This window comes from Columba livia, chromosome 3 (assembly GCF_036013475.1).
Source record: "Columba livia isolate bColLiv1 breed racing homer chromosome 3, bColLiv1.pat.W.v2, whole genome shotgun sequence".
Taxonomy (NCBI): Eukaryota; Metazoa; Chordata; class Aves; order Columbiformes; family Columbidae; genus Columba; species Columba livia.
In genome coordinates, this window is record NC_088604.1 from 34,923,843 (window position 1) to 34,949,542 (window position 25,700).

Here is a 25,700-nt window from a genome sequence, read left to right on the forward strand (position 1 = left end):
CTGTTGCCCCTTGTCTTGTCATTGGTTGTCGCGAAGAAACACTTGGCACTCGTGACACTCACCCTTTGCATATTTATAAACGTTAATGAGGTCAGTGCAGCACTGGCTGGTCAGAGATGAAAGCACAAGGGGAAAAAAAGTACTCTTTGCTCAAATATTTAAGTAGGATGGGAAGCTGGATGAATAACCAATATATGACAGGTTTTATGCATAGATACTTTTATATATATATGTGTATATATATATATATATATATATATCCCTGCACTTGCAGTCTGTGTGTGTGATATCATTTAAAAGTGAAATTCCCCTGAACTGGAAGGAAAGAAAGAGAAATGGTATCAAATTATAAAACACCCCAAAACTTAAAGCAAAATGGATTATACTGACAAAAGGATGAAAGTACTGTGGAAAGCTAGCAAGTAAGCCGGAATTAAAGGTCAGTCCCAATTTATCAAGGCTGTTGTATTTTATTCCACAAAGAAGAGTCTCTAAACCTTGGCTTTTATTACTCTGACTTACTGCTGTGCTTTTTTGTTTTGTTGTGGTTTTGTTGGTGGTTTTGTTTGTGTTTGTTTTTTTCCTCCCTACTGCTAGCCTATAATAATGAATGTAGTCGAGAAAACTACTTTCTGGAGAGAGGAAGGGAAAAAGAAACAAATAGCAGATCTTGCATGTCTCACTTAACTTACTGATTGAATATATTATGATAGTGCAGTGATGAAAGTGACATCAGAATTCAGGTGGAGTACAATAAACCGGAATATTTCATATGAAAGTTATAACCTGCCTGCACGGGAAGGCATAAATGGGGCATTCAGAAGAGGGAGACAGACTTGCACTTGACCGAACTGCCTCTCTGCAGTTCTGAATGTTCAAAATTAATACTCATTGATAGCTAGTTAAAAAAAAAAAAAAAAGGGAGGCAACAGGACAAAAATACCAGTTTTCTTAACCAAGGTAATGTTTTCAGACAAAGAAACTCACCTTCACAGTAAAATAAAAAGAAGTATGTGAGACAAAGTTTTAATGTGCTTCAAATTAAAAGATTGCCATCCCTCCAAAATATACATTTTTGGAGAAAGAATTGTATCCATTTCAATGGAAAAAGAAAAAAAAAATATTATGAAAGTCAGAATTGAGAGATTCTCAAAATTGACTTAGGCGTTGTGCATTAGAACTCTGAATATGCTTGATCAAATATCTTGAAAATGTAATTTAATGATCAGGCTGGAATGCAATAATGAAATGTCGGCATAAACTCCTGCAAAAGAAGAGGAGATGGGCACAGATACTTCAAAAGCGTTAAAGCTACTGGGAAGCATAGACCTGACATGGAGTCTCCAGGGCTGAACAGAGCTTTTAATTTTTTGATCCTGAAATACCAGAAAACAGGCATGAAGCATGCAAAAAAAACAACAACCAGTCTGTGCATTTCCTCATTTTGATTGTCTCCCTAATTGCACTTAGTATTTTTGCTATATTTGCATTACTATTATGAAATTGGTTTTAAAAAACAATAAAAACTCATGGATATTTTTTAAAATTCATGCTCCTGTGGCTTTGTATAATTCACTCTTGTGCTAAACAGCTAAAGCATATAATTCATCACCAGCAACACTGGCAGAGAATCACTGATGTCCTTCAAAAAGATCCAGGGAAATGTGGAATAACAAAGACAGAATCATTTTATTGCTTGCAACTGGAGGAAATGTATTGCTTGTATCTGGCAGCAGGCCAGGCTGGAATCTGAAATGCTGTTGCTGCTGTAAATAGGATGAAAGGGATTTATAATCCATCTCCATGCCCACTGTAGCTAGGAAAATTATAAGCAGAAAAAGCAATTAGAAAAAAGGCATTAAAATGTGGAATGGACTATTTTTGTTTTGATAATTTATAGACTAATTGTCATGACTAACCATTTGGGGCTTGGGTAGCAACTATCTAATCATTAGTTATTAAATATAGGTAGTATAGGTATTGAATTTAGGCAGTTTGTATATTTAATATAGGTATTGAACACAGGTATTGAATTGTACTGAATACAGGTCTCTTGTTCAGAAGGAATGACATCTCACCACACTTTTCCATCAACTGCTCCATCCAGAATAATGCTAACATATTTGTATCAGCTGCTGAGCTGGAATCAAGTTACTGTGCAATATCAGCATAGGGATTAATTGATGGAACTTCGTTGATCTAAAACCTACAAGTAATGTATTTAAGGTGTTGTCCTCTGTATAACAGTTGCTACAGTACGAATAAATGGGGTGGCATTTCAGATTCCTTTGGACAGGACAAATACATAAGTCACCTGAGCAAGAAATAATGTTTTGCAGTTTTCTTCTGTCTCTATGAAGGGGAGTCTGATGTCTTAAGTGCTTGCTTGGATAGGAAGGTCGCTGAAACAAAGTGTTTCATTCAAGAGCTGGATGGGGAGGGGTAGAAGGCTTGAAAGGAACAGCCCTGGCTGCAGAGCTTAACTTTGGGGAGGGCAGCTTCAGCAAGGAGGGTGGAAACCTTCAAAAACTACATCAGGTCATAATGTCACGCAGTTTGACATTCCCAGAGGCACCAACAGGGATAAAGCCCCTGGGCTTATTCAGATGAGTGGCACCCATGTTCATTTAATTGTTATACAGGAATATTGATGGGAAATCCCTGATGCACAGAAATAATGCTATTGATTTCCATTTCAGCGTAGCAATGGCTATGGCATATGGGCGGGAACTATTACAATGACTGTATCTAATGTGATGGATAAAACAGATCCCCTGAGTTGCCAGGAGAAAGATGACACTGCAATTCAGAAAGGGAAGATCTTCATGGTGTTGCTTTGAACACCGTAACTTGGTGAAGAAAGCGGGGTTTTATGCAGGGTGATATAAATGCAGGAAAGAAAGTGACACACAGCTCGTTTTAACCAGGAGTATGGCACAATGTGAAACTTGCCAACGAGATTCAGTCTTAGACACTCAATTTCTGCAAATGAACAAAGGCTAGTGAAAAGCATCTGATTGAGTATGAAATAACAACAAAGATCCCTTTTGGCTCTTTCAGCCTTCCCATTTTCTGATGCTTTCCCTCAAAATAAGTCTATATGATATGATACTACCTTGCACCTTGGAACAGATGCATAAACATTTATGCGCATCTATCTGCATATACCCCACAGGTAGTAACTTGCACCTGCACTTGCAGAAGAGCTTTGTTCAAAATCCAGGAATTGACACGGAAGAGATTTTGGCTTCTGGTTCCGCAGATCTGGGTAGCAAACAGTGTCAGTTAAGGCTGCTGTTCCCAGTAGCAAGGTTGATATTTGTTCCCTCTCTCTACTGCTAGAAAGGTGTGACCAAGATCTCTGATTAGAGCATGAGTATGGGCGTAGTTAGGGTCCAACAGAAGGTTTTTTTCTTTAATACATGTTGGAATGTTCTCCTGCTTACAAGGTAAGTTGTGTATCGGCACATGCTTCCATTTGCTCTCAGTTGTCTGCAATCGTATCATCAAAATATTTTTAAGTTCTACTGGAAATAAAATTAAATGTCAGTCTGTTTCAATGCTATAAATATTCAGTCTCCTTGTACTTTGTAATGCATTTGTTAAAATAAGCTGTGGTTTTGTTGGAGACCGGCTGCTGTTCTTAGCACATGCTCACCTACCTTGAGAAACATGAAGCCCAATATCTCCTTCAAAGTTTGTCTCCTATGCCCTGGACTCTAAAGTGACCTGAAATCTTTTCACTGTTTCTTTACTCCAGTGCTCCTGAGTCATATCCTGAAAAGTGACTGCTTACCTTTTACAATTTAGTGTTAGAATTCTTTGAAAGAATGTCTGTTGGTGTCACTTTTCATATTATGACTAGTTGCAGCCCCCTTGAGGGGATTTTCTTGAGCATTCTCTTGCTGTGGTGGCGTTGGAGCTATTGCAGTGTTCCTGACACCCCTTTTGTGTCTCTGACAGGCAGCGGAGAATGGGCTTCCCTGAATTTAGCTGAACTTGAAGATGTGTGAAAGCAGCACGTTGGACGATGTTCATGGGGAATTGTTTTTAACATTACAATTTGCCAAGGCTGTGAAATATTGAAATATTAAAGAGAAGCTATAGTGCAATGAAAGAAACATTTACATATACCTCACACCACTGGTTGATTTCAGGGATTTTATGAATTTGTTAAAATTCTTTCTTTTAGTAAACCTGCTTGGATTTTGAGTTCACAACTGCCTTGTGGAGAAATATAAAGTGAATAACAAAAGTGATTGTTGGTGAATCACAGCAATATAATTTACAAAGTGATGAATTAACATTGCCACATAGTAAAATAAGATGCTCTGTTACTACAATATGAAACTTTAACTGCTCATGTTGTGGATTTAGGTATGTTTTAACAAGGTCCCAGATGAAAAAAAGATAATTATTGCTTATGAGCTTCAACAAGTATTTTATAACCAATTTAAATAACAAAAAAGCTCAGTAAAGCCAGGGAAGGTGGAAAAGATGCTGAGGAAACAAGTATTGAATGTCTGATTAGGAAAAAAATATTTGAAGGAGACATTTCAGCTTAAGACTTATTTTTCCAGAATATATATGCTACTGGGAGGAAAACTTCACGCAGATTGCTCAGGATCTGGCAATTTTATGTTAAATGCTGCGTTTGTTCTTAGTAGGTTTTAGTAACATTTTTCCAGAAAACCGCTTTTTGAAGGACAAATGTGGTATCTGTGGACTTTTTTCTACTGCTATCGCATAATGCACAATTTTGTATTCACAATATGTATATTAATATTTGACAAAAGTAATGCATATTATTTAGTCAAAAGCAATGTGTGTTGCTTCTGAACATCCATCTCTTTTGGCTTTTAAATTCATTTCTATTGCTAGGACAGCAAATTAATTTTGTTCTGTGTCTGCAGAGTTTAGTGATATAAATTATGTTGTAGAGAAATAACACCAAATGTATCTTTGAAACAAATAAAAAGAAAGGATGTAATATCAGAATAACGTTGGCCTCAGTGTTGAATGCAAATGCTCTGAAAGCATTTATTACACAGGCATCATATAGGGATGAAGAAAAATCTTCCCTTCAAAAATAATCTTCATTCAAAATATAAAGACATCTCGTTAGCGTTAGATTCAGAAAGAGACCTAGGCAACTCACACCACTCCTAGGCACCTGATTGTATCATCAAAATTTTCTGTTTTTTTGTTATGCAAAATGGAATTCTTCCTGTAGGGAGGGAGAAGTGACATCTCAGCCCACAGTCTTACGTGTCACAGACTTTGGGCAGGTAGGAGGCAGGGTTTTGTGCCCACTCGGAGGAGGGAGTTGAGATTTGGGTCCTTGGATTTCTGGATGTGCCTCCCGAGCCAAGCTTGTTAAGGGAGTGTAGACAGACAGAGGTTATCCATAAGATACACTCTGAGCTGCGTCACTGCAAAGGCTGAGGTGCCTCTGAGCAGAGCCCGTGCCTTGGGAGCCTTGGGCACCACTGGTAAGGACGGCAACATGAAGACAGCATTCTCGACTTAATTACCTTAATTTGTTAAAATCCTATTCAGGGTAAGTCTGAACCTTTACAGCGTGAAGTGTATGAACTCTTGCAATGTATGCATCAGCTTACTGGGATTCTCTTTATTGGAATTAAATAATGTTAAGCAAACATCCTTTCCATCTTCTCAGGATTTGCAGTAGTTTAACTTTTTTGGCAATAAAAAGGCTGGAATATTCTATTATTCATGTTGTGCCTTCATACTGAGCTTCAAGGGTACTTTGATTGATGAAAACTGCTTTCTGGATGTTTTTTCCCTTTCTGGTTTTATAACCAAAACTGTTGATCCTCTCCTAAGACCTAGCAAATAATGAGATCAATCACTGTGTAGTCAACAGAAAAGCAAAGTACAGTGACTGAACCAACCCTGGACTGCGGGTGAACAAACAGGGGAGGGATATTTCAAATAGTTTAAGAAAAAATCTGGGCCTGCTCAGACAGATTGAAGCATGGTACGAGGGATGTGTACAAAGGCTCATGTTGGACTTGAGGGGTTAGTCCTCTGGAGAACCTGTATCACCAGTAAAAAGGGAGAGATGCCCATCCAGAGAGAGCCGGTGAAGTAGGCTTTACTCTCATTTGCTTTATCTCTTTCTGGAACTTTCTAGTAGCCCAGTATAGTGATACAAACTGCCTCCCTGCTGGATGCACCACCTGAAGTGTGGTGAACCAGCTACTAGAAGATGGGAGAAGGCAGTGGTGGGGAACGCTTCCTCCAGAAAAGCCTGGATTCACCTGTACCATAGAGCAGATTCTTCTCCTTTCTTTCTGCCCTGCACCTTTCAGGCTCACAAGTTTACTGCAGTTCCGGAGCTGGAGAAAGGGTCAGTTTGTAACTGGGGTTTTAAGTCCATTTAGTTAAAGCAATAAAAAGGTGATAAGAGGTGTTGATCATTGGGGGTTTAGTCCAGTTCATTCCATGGCAACCACCAGGAATTAGCATTTTGTTCTCGTGTCCACACTTGAAGAAAGGTGTTGAAAAACTAAAAAGGCTTCACAAACACATTTCAGGAATCACTGGGGGTCCATAAAACTCAATGTTACGGGGAGAGGCACCCAAGAGAAGATTCAATAAAAAACAAAGTTGAAAAAATCATTTGATAGCAAGCTCTGTTGTTCCTGGTGGTAAAAGGCTTTTAGTCTGGCAGTACAAAGGTGCAATGAACTTCACTGGTTAGAAGTTGGAGCAAGTTCTAAGCAAGAAAGTGCACAGTTTTAGCAGTGGAAGTGCTTTCACCCAGATGAACTGAGCAGAGATGGTGGAGTTTTAAGTCGTGAGTGCCCCCAGCTGTCTGCTCTGCCCACTGCTGCAGGGAGATGCTCTTAAAAGAGCCTCAGAAGGAGGTGAGTACCTGTGTCTCAGGCACTCCAGAATAAATCTGGTACTTTTTAGTCAAATTCACTTTCACTAGTGATTGAAGCTGCTGTTCTAGGGAACGTGGAATTGTATCACACTAAATTACCAGTGTTTGCCAGAACTGGTGGTTTGTGTCCTTGTTACACCATGACAATGATGTGAAAGGCCTGGCTGACTCTGACAGCATGTCACTTGGTGAAATAATTGTGATGAAGCAGGCCGGAATGGTTCTCAAAAGCAGGATGCTGAAATTACCTAACCTTGTGGCTTTAACTGGATCCTAGCTCTAAGGTCTTCTCCAGTCTGGGCCACCCTCTGCGTGACAAGGATAGCTGGGCACCTGTGCCAGGGAGATAATTAAGTACCGATCACTTCAGCATCACATATAACTAAGTGCATGCTGGGATATATCATGTGCAATATATGAGCATTGACATGAGCCAGCAATGGACCCTTGTGGCAAAGGCATCCACTGGCACCCAGGGCTGCAGGAGTGGGGGCGCTGCCAGCAGGTGGGGGAGGTGACCCTTCTCCTCTGCTCAGCACTGCTGTGGCACATCGGGAGTGCTGGGACCAGTTCTGGGCTCCCCAGTACAAGAGAGGCATGGACATACCAGAGTGGGTCCAGTGAAGGGCCATGAAGTTGATGAAGGGGTTGAGGCATCTGACATACGAGGAGAAGTTGAGAGAGCTGGGCCTGTTCAGCCTGGAGAGGGCTGAGGGAGGGTCTCATCAATGCCTGTCAATTCCTGATGTGGGGAGTAAAGGAAAAGGAAACAAACTCTTCCCAGTGGTGCCCAGAGACCGGACAAGAAGGAATGGGTACACTTTGAAATACTACAAATTCCATTTAAATGTAAGAAAACCCCTTTTACTGTGCAGGTGATCAAAGACAAGAAGTTTGCCAAAGGAAGTTTTGGAGTCTCCATCCTTGAAGATACTCAAAACCTGGCTGAACACAGTCCTGGACAAGCTACTCTGGATAAGCCGGCTTGAGCAGGGGGGTAGTTGGACTGGGTGATCTCCAGAGGTCCCAGCAACCTCAGCCATTCAGTGATTCTGCGATATTCAAATGCATTTTATATGCAAGGGGTGCTGGGGCTGACTTCATTGGTCCTAATAAGACACTTTATCGTTCGGATTCTCATGCATGTGATGTTTTGATTAGGGCTTTTCACTATGGCACCCAAGTGCTGTTGATTAATCCCTTGGGATTTCTTCTGATGGGGTTCTTTCTCCATGTCCTATTGCATTTTAGGACTCAGCTCCAGATTTAGAAAATTGGTGATATTTTTTGTTCTTAAGTGCATGAGCTTGCATTTGGGTTCACATCTGCATTAACAAAACTGGCCATTTTTTTAATCTCAGCAAATGATCAGTCTGTCTGTATAACAGAACTGCCGCCTCTGTTGTTTTTCACATTAGCAATTTGTGTGTAAATGTTACACGCAGTAATGCTATGTTTTCATCAAGGGCATTGATAAGCTTATTGAAAAAAAATAATGCCAAACCAGATCCCTCTACAAGCTCACAAAATATGCAATCCCTTGGAATGAAAATACTTCAACTATAGTATATTTTTATGACCTGGTTGTTAACCAGTTTTAAAAATTATCATTTAACATGTGTTACATTGATTTTGTTTAGAGCTATTTCTTAATGCAGGATTTTGTTATATGTTTGGTAAACACACTATTTCAACAACGATTTTCATTATCAGTCTAATGCTTAATCTCATTAAAACAGTATCAGATTTGTTTGAGAGTCTGACTTCCTGGGAAACCATGTCAACTGACATTAATAAATCCGTAATCTGTTAATTCTTTCATTAGTATCCCATGTCAGCAGTTCTATCGGTTTGCTTGATGACACTTGCAAGCTGAAGCTGTGTCTAGTTACCCAAGCGATTATACTTATTGTCTGAATATACTGGTTCAATATTAACTTTTTCTACACCGCGTCTGGCATTCCCACAATGGAAGCAGCGTTGCCGAGCAGCCGGACCACAGAGGCGCGGCCATTGCTGTGCAGACTGTTTAGTCTTCTGCTCCTTTACCCGTCTCCGCTTCCTTAGAAGCCACGGACGTGTTTTTGGGGCACCCCCGCCGCCGCGCAGGGCGGCCGGTGGCGGTTGCGGGCGGGGCGTGTCCCGGTGGGCGGGGCGTGTCCCGGTGGGCGGGGCGTGTCCCGGTGGGGCGGGGCGGGGCGTTGTGCGCAGTATCGCGGCGATGCTCTAGATGGGGCCTCAGCACCGCCAGAGGCCGGGAGCCGGCGTTCCCGCCTCTGCCACTAAAAACAGCCCTTAGAGGCTGTGGAGGGGTTTGAAACAGCCTTGTCCCCTCCTGACGTTCGTAGAGGTATAGAATCGTTTTGGTTGGAAAAGACCTACATCCGGGCAGGAACAACCCCAGGTTCCAGTATAAGTTGGGGAACGACCTGTTAAAGAGCAGTATAGGGGAAAGGGACCTTGGGGGTCCTGGTGGACAGCAGGGGGCTATGAGCCAGCACTGTGCCATTCTGGCCAGGAGGGCCAATGGCATCCTGGGGTGTATTAGAAGGGGGGTGGTTAGTAGGTCGAGAGAGGTTCTCCTTCCCCTCTACTCTGCCCTGGTGAGGCCACACCTGGAATATTGTGTCCAGTTCTGGGCCCCTCAGTTCCAGAAGGACAGGGAACTGCTGGAGAGAGTCCAGCTTAGAGCTACAAAGATGATCAAGGGAGTGGAGCATCTCCCTTATAAGGAAAGGCTGAGGGAGCTGGGTCTCTTTAGCTTGGAGAAGAGGAGACTGAGGGGTGACCTCATTAATGTTTAGAAATGTATAAAGGGTGAGTGTCATGAGGATGGAGCCAGGCTCTTCTCAGTGACAACCAATGATAAGGCATGGGGCAATGGGTACAAACTGGAACACAGGCAGTTGCATTTAAATTTGAGAAGAAACTTCTTCTCAGTGAGGGTGACAGAGCACTGGAACAGGCTGCTCAGGGGGCTTGTGGGGTCTCCTGCCCTGGAGACATTCAAAATCCATTCCTGTGTAACCTCATCTAGGTGTTCCTGCTCCAGCAGGGGGATTGGACTAGATGATTTTGAGGTCCCTTCCAATCCCTAACATTGTGATTCTGTGACGATTAAGATCATTGAGTCCCGCTGTTAACCTAGCACTGCCAAGGCCACCTCTAAACCATCTCCCTAAGAAGCTCATCTTTTAAACACCTCCATGATTCTGCCTGATTCTGCCCCAAAGTCTTCAAATAGGCAGCAGAGCCAATGTAGGACAGAGGACTGGGGGCAGAATTTCAGTGGAATAAAGCAATGGCCAGCCAGAGAAGTGGGAAAAGAGGCAGCAACTGCAGTTTAAAAAACTAAATTCATCCTTGTTCCTTTGATCTAATTGCCTGTTTCCACTGGCCTGCTTGCTGGGCTGCTTCCTTCTCATTGTGCTTAATGAAAAATCTTTTTTTGTCTGGTCCTATTTATCTTCCCTTAAAATTCTTACGTGTGTGGCAACCAGCCAGTGTGCATGGAGAAGGTTTGCACAGCAGTGCAAGGGTGTAGTGTTGTTAGCAGACAATAGATCCACAAGTCCTCTGAACTATTTTGAATGTCTCAACCTCCCATCTTACTGCACTGGTAGGGAACTGCACCACCTTGGTCTGTCACCAAGGTCCCTTTGGGCACAGGGAGAGCTGGTCCAGCATCTGAGCTATAGGCTGGGACTCTGTGTCTGCAACAGTGAACCAAACCGGTGGCACGGCTGCCAGTCGCTGTGGTCTGCCCACTTCCATGCCTTTACCTCCCTTAGCCTCCATGGGACGTACAAGATGGAGACTTGATAAAGTGAGTGAAAACCACCAGACTCAAAAGTTTGTAATCAACAGTAACAGGTCCAGCTGGCTGCTGTTGAGCAGAGGCCTCCCTCAGGGATGGATACAAGAACCAGTATTGTTTAATGTCTTCATAACTGAACTGGGCAAGGGGATGGAGTTTGTCAGGATTTCTAGTATATGCTCCCACTCATGGGGTATGGCTGCTGGGCTTATGGCTAGCTTCATGCCTTTGCAGCCAAGAGTGACCTCTGGGCATTGGGAGGGGGTGCTCTCAAATGTGCTGTGGAGGGGTTACAGCCAGGGCCAGCTCTTGCCATCGGGAGCTGCTTTCAGCTGTGTGTCCTGCACCAAGGACACTGACCTGTGAACAGGACCTCTCAGCTCATCCACAGGCAGCCCTAAAGCCATGGACCAACCTGGTGACCGCAGGATCTGGGCTGAGCCCATCACCTCTCCAACCCAGCTCTGCTTACCTTGCAGGTGCTGTGGGGCTGGTCCCAGCCAGTGAAACCCTGCGGGCCCCACTGTCACCCTCAGGGATCACAGAATCACAGAATCACAGAATCGACTGGGTTGGAAGAGACCTCAGAGATCATCGAGTCCAACCCCCTGTGGCAGTGCACACTGGGCAAGGATGGGCCAGGAAGCAGCTCTCCAGAAAAAGCCTTGGGATCCTGGTGGACAACAGGTTGAACATGAGCCAGCCATGTGCCCTGGGATTCCCAGTACAAGAAAAACATTGAAAACCTGGCGTGTGTCCTGTAGAGGAGCACCAAGCTAGTGAGGGGCTGGGGCACAGGATGTCTGAGGAGAGGCTGAGAGGGTTTGCTCAGCCTGGAGAAGAGACACTTAGGTGAGAACTTACTGCTGTCTACATTCAGTTGCCTGCTGGAAGGGTGTGGAGAAGATTGATCCAGATTCTTTTCTGAGGTGCCCAGTGGAAGGACGAGAGGCAGACAGAAACATGTTACATGGAGAATTCCGAGCAGACATTAGGAAAAAATTGTTCACCATGAGGGTGGTCAAACATTGGAACAGGCTGCCCAGAGAGGTTGTGGAGTCTCTGTCCCTGGAGATATTCAAAACTCGACTGGACACAGTCCCAAGCAGCCCAGTCTAGTTGGTCCACCTTTGAGCAGATTTGCTCACTGATGACCTCCAGAAGTCCCTTCCAAACTATATTAATCTGTGAGTCTGTGATTCTGAAATTCTGTGGCTGCATTCAAACCAGCAGCACTCCCTGGCCAGTGCTGCCTCCCAAACCATGAATGGGGATGGCTGGGGAGAGTGCTAGCTGAGCAGGGGGAAAGCTGGGACACTGGCCACGGTCACAATTTAACAGTGAAGGAGACCAAGTTACCATAGAATCATAGAATAGTTTGGGTTGGAAGGGACCTTCAAAGGCCGTCTAGTCCGACCCCCCTGCAATGAGCAGGCACATCTTCAACTAGATTAGGTTGCTCAGAGCCCTGTCCGGTCTGGCCTTGAATGTCTCCAGGGATGGGGCATCTACCACCTCTCTGGGCAACCTGGGCCAGTGTTTCACTACCCTAATTGTAAAAAAATCCTTCCTCATGTGTCTACAATGGTTTAAGTAAATAAACAGTTTCCAAACATGGAAACATAAATATGGAAAATGAAACACTGCTTTATTTTCATGCGAATGCTGTTAGCTTGTTCACTTAATTCATGGCAATAGTTAGAAATGTGAAATCCAAAGGCTTGTGCACACCATTACAACTGTATGCAAATCTTTCAGTTAGTAGTGATATTTGCACTTTGGTAGGTTGAAAACCCTTTTTGAAACCGGAAACTGAATTCCAGAACCAAACTAGAGTTCTTAATGTTATAATAATAAATTATTAGATATAATACATATATCTAATTATTAATTCCTTACTCCTGGTTAAGATCCATTCATATCAAGATTTATAAAATATTATGACTTTTAGGATGGCTCAGTTTTCCCCATACAGAGACAGTATTTACTTTATACATATTTTAAGCAGGTTTTTCTGGAAAACCAGGAAGCTGGGAAGAGAAGTGAGAACTTCACGGTGTTATTTCTAGACGGAAAATATAATCCAAAGCAACTGAAAATGCCCTGCCATCAGCCTTTCTCTGTTTAATCTATTAACCACTCAGCTGTATAATGTATTATCTGACACACAGTGATAAGCAGCTTAGCTGTCCAAGATCATATTAAATATGTTCAGTTTAGCCTAATTCCGCAGCGCTTCATGAGGAGACACCCTGATGTCCATCTGGAGCCCTTTGGAAATCACTGCAGCCATGTGTAGGGATGGGGTCCCTCCCGGCTTTGGAGGAGAATATACTTGCCAATTGTCTGGTCTTTCCTTCATTTCTAAAACCCTCTCTTCAGCTCCTGTTCATGCACTTAAGAAATGAAATATTCACTTGAGTCCATGCCCTAGAAAACAAAAATATCCCTACAGTAGATCATCCAGAAGTTTTTAGGTTAGAATGGAACTGCCTTGATCTCTTGTTTCATGAGTTCTGCTGGAAAAAAACACATATTAAAAAAAGAACCCCTACCTGCCCTGCATTTTCCATGCTTTAAAAATACATATTTTTAGTATTTTGTTAATAGTTTATTGGAAGATTGACAATCACTTTAATTACTTGTAAAGTTAATGTCACCTTGGAAGAAAACCCTGAATAATCTGATTTCTCTTGAGTCTGCAGAAAGCCCTGACGCTAATACACAGGTGAGGTAGCAGCTTTTGCTTCTTTTTTGACACCTGTCTGAGGCCGAAGGGATAAAGACTCTGTAATGACAGATCATCTCAGCCCCCTCTCTACTGTGGCTCCAACTGTTCCTGGCATGGATGCGTGGACTCCTTTTGCTGTTCGGGGAGCTCCATCTGCAGCTCAGTGATCACAAGCTGAATTTTAACCAATAGATATAAATACATTTGATGGGGATGATGGATGTGACAGTCAGCCCTAGACAGTCACTGGCAAGAAAACAGTGGGTTTTGGGTTTTTTTTGGGGAAATGAGGACAAGCCGAGGTGGAAGGAAGCAGTTAAGGTAACTATAGAGCTCAAAAATAGTATTAACTGATATTAACATTGGCTAAATATAATAAATACAGCACTGACTAAAACACAGGTCTACCAGTATTGGTAGGTAAGAATTGGTGAATATTGCTAATGGTAGGAAAAGGAGAACAAGCACAAATTTCTGCTTTTTTTGCTTGATTTTTCTATTCATTCTTTGCATATTCTAAAACACAATCACAGCCCTCAGATCATCAGCTTTAAAAAAAAAAATCTGCTCAGGCTTCTTCTTATGTATTCCAAAATGCCTATTTTAAGGGGATTGCTTGTACTCCTTTTGGTAGGAAATTATATTCGACATTGGAGCTAAAGGTCATATGACCTCAAACAAGATGGGTGCCAGTGCAGAGAAAACTGAATAGAGCGGTACAATTTCCACAGGATTTAAAATTAACCTCATTGAATGATTGGCTTACATTTCTAATCCGATATATTGAGCTAAATATAGCCTTTGAAGACAATTTATTTCCATACAAATAGTCACTGCAGGCTAAAAATGAGTAAAAATGTAAATTAAAAAAGAAAAATGTTACATTAACTTATAGACAAACGGTCCATCTTGTTAGAATACTGACCTGAAACAGCACATATAGAAGACACCTACAAGGGAAAGAAGGCAAAAGGGAAAAAATAAATAGAGAAATTAGTATGTTTGAAAATCTATTTATAGAGGGAGAGTCTCGGGTACTGTCAGCAATTTCTGTCAAAGATTTACCTTCAGAGGCTTCTCTGTTGACTTTCAAACATTTCATGTTTTATTACTGCACTTTAATCATTAACTATGAATGGCGTCCCTGGATGATCTGCAGGAGCTATGAATCATTAATTATAACTAAATCAAACCCCTTCTTTTTTTCTTTTTTATTTTTTCATTAAAATAAACAAATACGAAATAAATTCCAAAAAAATCAGGACAACAAAACCTTTAGAAAACAACTAATATTTTAGGAAATGCTACAAATCAATACGATGGAAAACCCCAAGGTCAGAGAAGTAACCAGAGAGTGGGGAGCTGAGATTAAGACTGTATGCAGGGTTTTTTGTTTTTTCCTTTATTCTCCTAAATTCATGAAGAATGAAAATATCATAACATGCATTATGTAGGCAGGTGGAATTCCAATTATATTAACTCCATACAAATATTTTGTAGTTAAGAAAGCTGCTTCTGTGTGAGAACCAGCTCTGTGGCACTAAACCCATTTGGGAACATTCTTTCCTTTCCCATATTAGTGCAAGACATGAATTTCCATGTGACAGACAAAAAAATATTTGCCTCACTGACAAAAGTTCCTATCTCTGTTGGAATTCAGTGAGCTCCAAACATAGGAGAAATGTTATAACCCAGTTCACTTGGTTTTATTTATTTGTTAGTGTAACTTGTACCAAGAAGTATAAATATCTTTTAGTTCCTGGGGAAGTTCACAGCACTGTTTTTGATCAGTCTCACAAGAAATTTGCTCTGAATCCCTAAGGAGTTTATTCTTAATACATTAATTCTGGCCTGTGAGAGAATAATATAATGATCTTCATTATATCCAAGCCCCACAAAAATCAGTCTCATTGGTCCAACATCTAGATGCAGCTTTCAGATAAACAGATGAAACAACCCAGGATTGGAAGGAACAGCATCATGGAGATAGTGTGAAGATACCACAGGTAAAGCTGAATCTGAGCAAGGTGGATATGTCTGTAGGTATGAAAACCATGACTAACAATTATCTACTGCTTGTCATGCTTAATGGCTGCATCCCAGGGAGTGACAAAATTGAAAGATCCTAAAAGAAATACTGAGCGACTGTCTCTCAGAAACTGCCTTAAAGAAGATATACACAGTAGGTTGGTGGCAAAACTCAAAACCAAGCCAGGTTTCTTGGTGTGTAGGCCAGTGTCTCACCACTGGGTCATGCTATGGAAGGTTTGTAAGGCAGTCAGATCTTAAAAAGAAGTCTGCTAGTTGAATGCATGTTGATTCACAGTTGCTATCTCACAGCCTGAATCTGCAGCCTGTTTTGCTGGGTATCATTCATTCACACAGATAGTCCCATTTATTTCACTGAATGCTACTTGTGTGAGCGAGGTCTTCTCAACAAGAGTAAGGACTGCAGGTACAGACTTGAGTGATTGCATGGGGAGGCAGGCAAGTGAATTGACATGAAGAAGCTGAACCAGCTTCCGTGAGCATATGAAACAACATTTTTCCTTTCTGTGGAGCCTTCCATGAGGTCTTTGCTGGACCCTTGCTTCTCTTTGTCCCACTGATGATGTGAGGGATCTCAGGAGGAACCCTTCACACTGGTCTCCTGTGCAGCCTACTCTGTAGTCCAAAAACTCTGAGAAAGGGATGGGTACATGTCCTGGTATCTAGATTCCTTTAAGAAATTTTGCATCCAATTATGATACCAAAGTATCTATTACGGTGAGTTTAATATTTCTCAGACTTTCCTAGACTGAAGTCATCCACATTAAAAAGTTAATATTGTGTTTGGTTTGTGTTTTGTTCTGTTTTGTTTTTTTGTTTAAGTGTAGAAAGTAGACTGGGTATCACAGGTATTTACCCATTTAGGGTCTGATACAGCTCTGGTACCATATTTGTCCATTTGTGGTCAAAAGACAACTTTCTTTATACAAGTGAGGAAATTATGCATTTCCAGAAGTTATGTAAAAGTTGCCTATGCTGACCAATTCATGGGTAAATAGCTTATGATTGAGACAGGTATGATGTCTAAAATAGGCTAGTTTGCTTCAATTGCTCTTGCAAACCTTAAGGTTTGAGGTGCGTTTCTACTTGTGCAACAACCTCCTTAATATTTTTATCTTTTAAAATTTAGCCAACTCTTTAGCATTTTTATGTAGATCAGGATTATATTCTGCACTCAGATTCATGCTCAAAAGCATTCAAGAGCAAAAGTTTGCTGTGAGGTTTGGCTACATAGTTGCTTGGCCATATCTTCATTAGCCATTTTATATCTGCTATTCTGAGAGTAACTCTAGTTGAGTCCATCTGCATTTAGAAAAAATCAATAGGAGCTTTGATGTGCTTACCCTTGCCATGCCACTAGTACAACAGCAGATTTGACCCTGCTGGCTGCATGATACGTCTGTTGCTTAGTGAAACAGGAAATATGTATCTTGAGAAGATGCTCTTGATGAATTTAGCAAATAATATTTCTTGCAGCAAGATTAATTTTGCTAACCTCTCATAACCTCTTATTTGTCTTGCCATGTTTGTTTTACAGATTTCCAATGAAGACCAGTTGTGTGCCTTTCACCATCCTTTTTCAATTAATTAATTAAAAAAAAAAAGTGTTGAATTAGGTTTTTGTTCTTACTATCCAAGTCGTGCTCTGCACAGTCTGGAAGCTGTTCTAAGCTGTGCCTTCATGGACAGAAGTAATACATACTTATTGTGTCAACCAGCAGTTCTCCCAATGGAAGAAGATGGACACAAAGTGCATAATTTTTTTCTGCAGAGAAGAGCTGGTAAGGTCAAATGTGGCTATGATAACAGTACTGAGTTTTGTAGCTGACTTGTGGGAAGTGCTAAACATGCTGCTTAGCATTTTCACCACTTTACATTTTCAAACTGAACGAAAGTTATAGGTTAATCAGTCCTCTACGTAAAATATTACTTCCCAACTGCTACCTCCTCAGTACCACTATGACAATAGAAAATAAATCTCAGATGGCTCTGAGACAGAGTAACGGCTGCACTGAAGATCTGATCTGGGAAAACATGGTGCAAAAAACAGGCCATGGAAATGCAAAATGTAACAATCTTTATGCTACAAATCTGAAAGGAATAAATAAATGTTAGCAAATTTTGCAGGGTTACTTTACCAAATAATATAAAAAGTGTATCTGCTTTGACAGGCAAGTTCGTGCTTAGCAAAAAAACGAGCCACGGTTGAGACTAATAAGGCAATGATTTGTCTACCCATCACTTGAGAAGTTGTATGGTTTTTCTTTTCTTTACCTGCTGTTTAGTCTGGCTTACGTTGTCTCCTACGTGCTCCTTTGTTCAGCGCATTAGTTGCTAGGTGAGGCAGTTGGTTTGAGCCCAGCTTGCTCCTGCTCTGAATCCATATCTCTTTCACTTCTGTCCAGGCAGCAGAAGGTCCTCTCTGTTCAAACTAAACCATGAAATTGCAATCAGTTCCCACATAGATCAATACAACCTGCCTGCAGCACATCCCCAGTCACCGCTGCCACATTTGCTTTTCTGCCTTCTCTCCCCACCAGCTCCAGCTCCAACTTGCTGATTCCTGGTTCCTAAAGGTCACCTCAAACCTGTGCCCAAGTACAGTCTTGTGTCCACGCCGTGCGGATGTGGCCTCCATTTCTGGGCTTGAACCAATGCTTGAAATGCAATGCACACTTAATCTTGATCCTCAAATTTATGTCAGCTTTCTAAGTCTGAGATTTTTTTCCTCTGTCCTGTGAAACTTCTAAAAAACTCCTAAGTACTATAAAAATAATAACTATTCTTAGTTTATTTGGTGCATGCACTTCAGGAAAGACGCCAGTATTCATGTACTCAGCTGCTTCTTTTTCTCCACAAGATTACTCGCCCTTTGTCCTTGTATACATAAATATTGCTGACCCACTTCTCCAGCATCCTGCAAGAAATGAATCTTGTAAAGTGCCTTGTCAGAGTGGAACTGGACAGGCTGGGAAATGGCCAAAATGAATGTGGTGGTAGATTTCTTTTCCAAGGGCTTGGCAGAAGGTCCTCCAGAAAAGGGCTGGCAGGAATGTAATGCTCTATGATTGCTCCCTGAGTACACTTTGCATCTTGAGCATTCACTAATTTAAGCTTAGTTGGAACTGCAGATGGGGAAATGAGATTTGTGAGGGCTTTAATCCCTTATCCTTGTGCAGTAATGTAAATTACTAAAGGTTATTCAAATTAGCAGAAATAAAGATGAATACTTTCCCTAAATTGGAAAAAAAAAAAAAAAAAAGCTGCTCAGAAGTTTGTTTTCACCAAGTAATTCAAGCCTACAAGCTTGACATTGTTGAGCCTGATTTGCTTGCAATATTTTGGGCTGAAAGAGCCTTGGGGGTAGAAGGCACTGACTGAAACCTGCCTGGCTCCTGCTCCTCAGGCAGAGCCACCAGCTTCTGCAACAGCGGGATCCTCAAAGTCACGAGTGCAAACTGAACTCTGGCATGTCTAACACTAAGTAGCTGTAAGTTTAAGTAATGATGAATGATTTTGTGTGGAACATGAAGGATGTTTTTACCTCCAGGTTCAGTTAGTGGAAGTCAGATGACTGAGCCACATCAGATGATGAATTTCAAAGGAAAATGTTTTTCTTTTCAAAGGTCCTTAGTATTAGGAATCCATTGAGAGAATCAAAGCAGCCACAGATACTAACAACCAGTCATGCTAAAGGGCAGCAGCTGAGAAGAATGGACTTTTACAGAGCTTTGGAGTTATCTGGGTGTATTTAGATTTAAAAGGCATGAAGGAAGGTTTACTCAGCTCTTTTTTTTGTTGTTGTTGTTGTTGGTTTGTTTGTTTTAGTTGGTTTGTTTGTTTTCTGTCAGTTATGAAGAGATGGTACAAAGAACAGCCATACCTTTCTGCTTCTCTCAACATGCCATAAATTTGTGACTGCAAGAATCAAAACCTTTCTCAACACTGTTCCAGCTCTGTCTCTTCCCAAGAGCCAGCTTTAATACTTGTGCTTTGTAGTAGCTTCAGTCAAAAGAGAAAAAGCTTTATCTTGGGATGTTATCTCTAAAATCTGTGGTGAAATGCTCTGAATGTAAACCTCTGGTCACAGTTAAGGTTCTGGAAAAAAAAAAGTCCTGCATGAAACTGAGTTTGTTATTGGGAGATTTATGTTGTGATTTACAAAACCTCTGAAGCCATTTTTGCAATGGATAGGGGAATCTTGCCTAGGAGCTCCCTGACCTCTTGTGCATGCAGAGAAGTCACACCAGTGTGCACGACCCACAGCTGCAGGCATTAATGCACAGAGTGTGCTCTGGAGGTTCCTTCTGTGATTAAACCGAGACCATCAAAATATGGTGGCTTCCAGGACGTATGTGGAGAACCAGGCTACAAACAGCATTATCTCGTATGCTTTCAGGCTGTGTCTGGCCAAGATATTGATAGGCTATCAGCCTCCACACTGACTGTCATTACTCAACAAGTGGAAGAATCCTGTACTTACATCACATTATTTCAGCCATTTTATATATTTAGAGCATTTAAGTTATCTACTTTCTCTTGGGGTCTGCGGTGTGAGATCAGCTGATTCTACTCTGTAGCTCTATTGAAACTGGAGCATTCTGTTTTCTCTATTATTTATCTTTTGCTGCTCTCTAGCACTGTGGTCACATTTCTACAGAGGGAGATTGCTCAGGACAGTCAGAGCTTTTAATGACACTCTAAACCAGTAATTTTCAGCATGTTTTGATATTTACAATTTTATTTAAGTGCTAAAGACCCCTTTAGAAATTTCAAGTATGTGAATAATTGCAGAGAATTTACTACTTCTTAGCAACATTTCACAGAACCCAGAGAAATAACTGATGGGTACCAACAACCCACAGACCAGAGAACTCCTAAAGTGCCTCAGCCAGAGTGCGCCTTTCAGGTCAGAGATGAAGCCGTCTTAATAACTTTTTCAGTCCTGAGTAAAATACTCAATTTCTCCAGGATTTTTCTCTTATGCCTGTTGCATCTTGCTGTACAATTAATCTTTTATCATAATTAGAATCTTCTTTGTCCAAGGTTGTGCTTTTATACTTCTGTTTTCACATATTTGCAAGCTTTGGTTTTGTGTGTTCTTTGTTACCTTAGCAGCAGTAAAGTTCTGTTTACTCTTCCATGAAGATCTGGCATAACAATGAATCATTCTTACCTTGAAATCTTTAGAAACTACATCCTGCCCCCCATAAATCCACATTTTCGACTCCAGTCTCAGAATGCAGTGTTTGTGTACCTCCTGTAAACATGGAAAAGTCCTCATAAATCATTTTAATGATGTTTTTAATTTATTACGTTTCTTCTACTTAACTAAATGTTTGCACCATTTGGCCTTTGAGCCTCTAGAAGTGTACCACAGAAATGGAATTAAAGGTATGGCCTCAGGACATTTACCAGCCGCAGCTGCAGGACTGTCGAGGGTTAAGATTGCGGGGTGACAATAAAACCCTGGCAGATGTATTGTTAACCCCCTCTCCCCCCACCACACTTCCCCCTCCCTCTCCCCCCTTTTCACTAAGGAGAGGCGATTGGGAGGAAAAGAAGCACAGAGTGAAGAGAGTTGGAAAAAATTAAAGATGTTTTACTAATGCTACTAATAAGAATAGAGAAAATAATACAAAATATACAAAACCAATCTTGAAAGTCTCAGCAACTGCAGAGCCGGCAACCAACATCCTGGACTGGACTCTGCAGCCAACCGGAGCTGGATTCAGTCTCTCACTAGGCCTCAGTTCGCAGGGACGACTAGCAAGGTCCTCTTCTACTGTCAGCCATAAGCAGAAGGGAAAAGGGCAAAGAGGAAAACGAATGAGATCCTCGTGATCTCCCACTTTTATATGAAGTATTCACGTGAATGGAATGTTATACACAGTTGGTCAGTTTCTTGCTCACTTGTTTCTCGTCGCCCCTCTCGCGAGATGTCCATCTGTGCTTATCAATAAGTTTGCATTCCATTGCTAGCTTTACCAAAACATGTGTCTGATGCTCCAGGAAAATGCAGTTAATATGAAGGCTTTAGCTGACAGGCAAATTCACTAAAAGAGAAACTTGTTTTTAGCAAAACAGGGACAAGGACGGAGGGTGACGGCCAGTCCTAAACTGTACCCCACCTGAAAGTACAAAATGTCACAGGGCAATGTCCATTGGGTTTTACCCTCCACAGAGTAATAATTCTCTGCTTAGGAGCCATGTAAAGGATGGGGCCACTCTATGAGCTTTGAAATTTTCAACTTCTCAGTGTAATATTGTTTTTCCTGAGTTTCTGGATTACTTCCACGACAGCCCTAGCTTCTTCATGTGTATGGAAATCCTAGTAAAAGAGTGAAATGGAAAAGCTCTCTGGACTCTCAATGCCCATGCTACATCAACGTTGATACTGAGAAGTTACAGGTGCAAGGATTTTCACCCAAAATGTTACAAATTGACTTATAAAAATGAATAATTACATGGAAATTCACTGAAATACAGCTTGAGATTGGTCAAAATCTGTGTCAAAGGGTGTTTGAAAGGACACTTTAATTAAGTTGCTGTGTTCATTGTCAAGTAGTTGAATGTGGGGAGGAAGCCCCCTGCTCTGTCTTTGATGGTGTCTCTAAAGATGTGTGGAATAAAGATGCTGAGGTGTTGACTAGAAGCTCTGTTAAGTGTGATGGATGGAAGATCTCCATGAGCTCTGGTACTTTAGCTCAGTTTGGGTCTATCAGCTCTGGCCATGAGTTTGGCTGCTCCGACTCTGTTTTTGAAGTTCAAGCTATAGGAGTCTACTCACTCAATGGATACAGGAACAAAAGGGAGGATAATAGCAATGAAAATAAGAATGTGTGTTGGCTTGGCTGCTTGAGGATAAGGTTGGGGCATTTGAAATGGAATAGTGGGTTTGAATTCTTAGTTTTTACCTGGTTTTACTTTTCCTACCACCTCTTTTTTTTTCCGTAGCTTTTGAAAATTTATGCAGCTCAGTAACACTTTCAAGTGAACCGAAATGAAAGCTGTTTGTCTTCCAGATGGGAAAGGAGACTAGATTTGTGGCTTTTGGAGCTGACAAAGTAGAGGACTTTTACAAGGAGAGGGAACAGCCTTAAAAATACCTTAGTTACAGTTTTTACAGTCCCATTACAATTTCTTAATTTTCTTATTTACATCTCATGCTTTTTCCAGTTAGTTGCCACTGCCACATGATTTCTCTATGTTATTGGTTATGTGGCAAGGCTGTCCCTGAGAGGCAGGAACATCCTCTTCTTTTGTTTAGTGAGAGTTAAAGATGTTCAGCACCATTCAGAATCAGACTTCGGTATCTTTTTTCTGTTGATCTGTATTTAAGAAATATACTAGAAGGCAGGAGTTAATAATATTTTAATTTAATAGTATATTTTAATGCTTCAAGAGAATTAAATACAACCAGCTGCAGTGAATTGCCCTGATTCTATTTGTTTCACATAATAACAATATGGCAAAACTAGAATACTAAAACCAGTATTTTCTAGGAGAGAGTAAATAGGGAAGTAAACATCTCCATCTTTTAAAGAGAAACATGTTACCAGAAACAATCCTGCAGTGTGAAGGAAATTCACTGAGTAAGGTGATGGGGATTTTCAAGCAAATTCATGTAATTACTTGCCTGTCACAAAATTTTGACAAGTTACTTAGAGTTACCTTACAAACCAACATAAAAAAAGTTTGCCTTGTTTGCTCCTTTTGCTGGTTGTTCAGCAGCAATTAACCAGTAAACACTTGTTGGTCACTGGTTTGTGGTTCCCACGGTAAAAGTTGTGCTCAAATGAAGGGAGGAGCACCGAAGCGAGAAAATCTCAACCTTTGTACTTAAGTTGATGCGGATGAAGTTCACTCTTTTCAACGAGCACTCTCATGAAAGCAAAGTCATGCAAAGTTATAAATCTTTGCAAGATTGCTACCTGAATTCCCATTACAGGATTGGATTTTATATTGCTGATGTTGAACTCCGCTCCAAAGGACAGTGAAGTCAGTAGAAAGCCTACCGATGACTTCCACAAGATATAAATCGAGCTCAAAAAGAGCACCGAGTGTCCTGGTTATTTTTTATGTCTCTCGCTAGGTACTTTCCAGGAGACCTGCAGAATTTCAAAATAACTGATCAATATTAAAATGTAAGGAAGCTTTAAGGACATATTTGGCAGTGAGTTGAGGTCTGTGCTTAGCCTGGACTTTGGAAGTTCACTAGGGGTGGTCTCCATGCAAAGGTGTGAAGGAGCCTGACACCACACACTTCATAATCAGTGTGAAATGGTGGGGAGGGAGAGTTTAGTCAGAAGGAATGAGGGACAACCTTGCTGCAGGTAGGGAAGTAAGAGGATGAGTGTTATGACATGTATAAGGCTGCCAACTACATGGTTTTGAGTCTTTAAATAAAGACATACCGCATTTTCACAGACCCAAAAGCTGATGAGGGTTGTAGGGATTCTCCTCAGTCACTTGCAGATGGGCCTACTGATGAAGGGTTATTTGGGGTTATCTGTTTATCCTGTTGATTAATAACATGTCCTACAGCTGACAATATTGAGAACTGCACATTTATACCAGGGAGAGAAAACAGACAGTGCTGTTTAGCTCCTTTGAGATGTAGGAGGTAGCAGAGCCCTCTTGCCCAGCCACCCACCTCCCTTGTGTTGTCCCTTTTGCCCACTCTGCCCGGAACGCGCCATTTTCCTCCCCTTTGCCAGGGTAAATGGCGGCCAGTGGGGCTGGACCCCTGCTCAGGGAAGGAGAGGTGGTGGCTCTGGACGAGGCAGGAGGGCGAGGAGCAGCTAGGTGGGCCGGGCTGTGAGGGAGGAACAGCCCTGATGGTGGAGGGGCTGAATTTAAGCTCGTCGTTCATCATGCTCTGGGGCCACCTTGACCCACCGGGCAGCCCCGGGCGTTGGGGACGCGGCAGCTTGCAGTCCGTACGCTGCCGGCTCGGCTGCGCTGGCCCGCCCGGGGAGAACTACAGCGCCCGTCGGCCCCTGCGCTCCGCCCCCACCTTTCCCGCCTCTTGCCGTTATCGCTGCCTCCTGTCAGCGAGGCGCCGGACCCGGCTCGCCCGAGAGGGTCTGCCGCCGCAGGGAGCGGGGCGCTGCGGGGCGGCTCCAGCTCCGGTCCCGTCCTGTGCGGGGGAGCGGTGTTCCCTCAGCCGCACCGCCCTGTCCCGTTCGGTCCCGTCGCCGCGGCGGCGGCGCGGCTCATGAGGTGAAGATGGTGATCCGCGTCTTCGTCGCCTCCTCCTCGGGCTCGGTGGCGGTGAGTGGGGGCGAGCGGCGGGGAGAAAGGAGAGGAGCAGGGCGGCCGCGGCCAGGGCTCAGCCTGCGGGGCCGGGCACAGCGCAGGGCGAGGCTGCCCCCGGGTTGTCAGCCGCCGCTGGTCGTCCCCGCGGTGCCCAGCCCGCCCGCAGCTCCCGGTCCGAGCCCGGCACGGCGGCGCGGCGCGGAGAGTCGGCGGGCTGCAGCGAAACCGGGTGTGAATTTGCCGAGGTTGCGTGTGCGATGCGGGGGAAACAAGACAACTCACCCCCCCACCCCGCCCCGCGAAAGGCTGCCAAAGCTCAACTTGTTCTTAAATCCCATCTAGCAAACCGAGCCCCGCTGAAACCTCTTCGTAGAGGACAAATGTTGGGTGTGTTTGAAGGGTGTAAAAGGTGATTAAACTGGGCTAAACTTGCCCGCCCGGGAGGGGAGTTGGGCGCCCCGGGGCAAGGGACGCTCCCCTGACTGACGCTGAGCCCGGTGCGGTGCCCTGGGGCCCGACAGTACTGCGGGTCTGGAAATGACACACAGGGAGAGCCTGGAGACAAACTTCAGGCCAACTAGCACCTCTCTGCATCAAGAAGTACTTTGGAAACGGTACAGCTCCTTTTAAACTCAGTTTTGAAAGGCATCACTGCATCCTCTGCTTAGTTGAAGCTTTTATAGCTTTCTCTTGTTGAATTAATTATGCATGTGACCTATGAATTTCCATATTTTCATATTAAGTGACAGCTCTGATTTCTGTTAAGGCAATCTGAGCGTAAGTGTTCCACCGAATTTGTTCTTTAATGAGAAACATCAGAAGGATTTAGATATAACTGCTATTCTTTATGCTTCAGCAGTGAAGGCAGCGGCATTTTTGCATTGCGGAAGGATGTAGCACTGTATTTTCCTATCCAAAGGTTTATGGTG

General features: G+C 42.5%; 1 protein-coding gene across 1 annotated transcript in view; it reads left to right on the top strand.

Annotated features, from left to right (window-relative positions):
• The first annotated feature begins 23,824 nt into the window (after positions 1 to 23,824).
• The window catches only part of SH3BGRL2 (SH3 domain binding glutamate rich protein like 2), a 43,191-nt gene continuing 41,315 nt past the window's right edge, over positions 23,825 to 25,700 (top strand). The window contains exons 1-2 of the mRNA XM_013368434.3: positions 23,825 to 23,846; positions 24,374 to 24,786. Coding sequence (XP_013223888.2) covers positions 23,825 to 23,846; positions 24,374 to 24,786 — 435 coding nt within the window. The remainder of the gene's footprint in view (positions 23,847 to 24,373; positions 24,787 to 25,700) is intronic.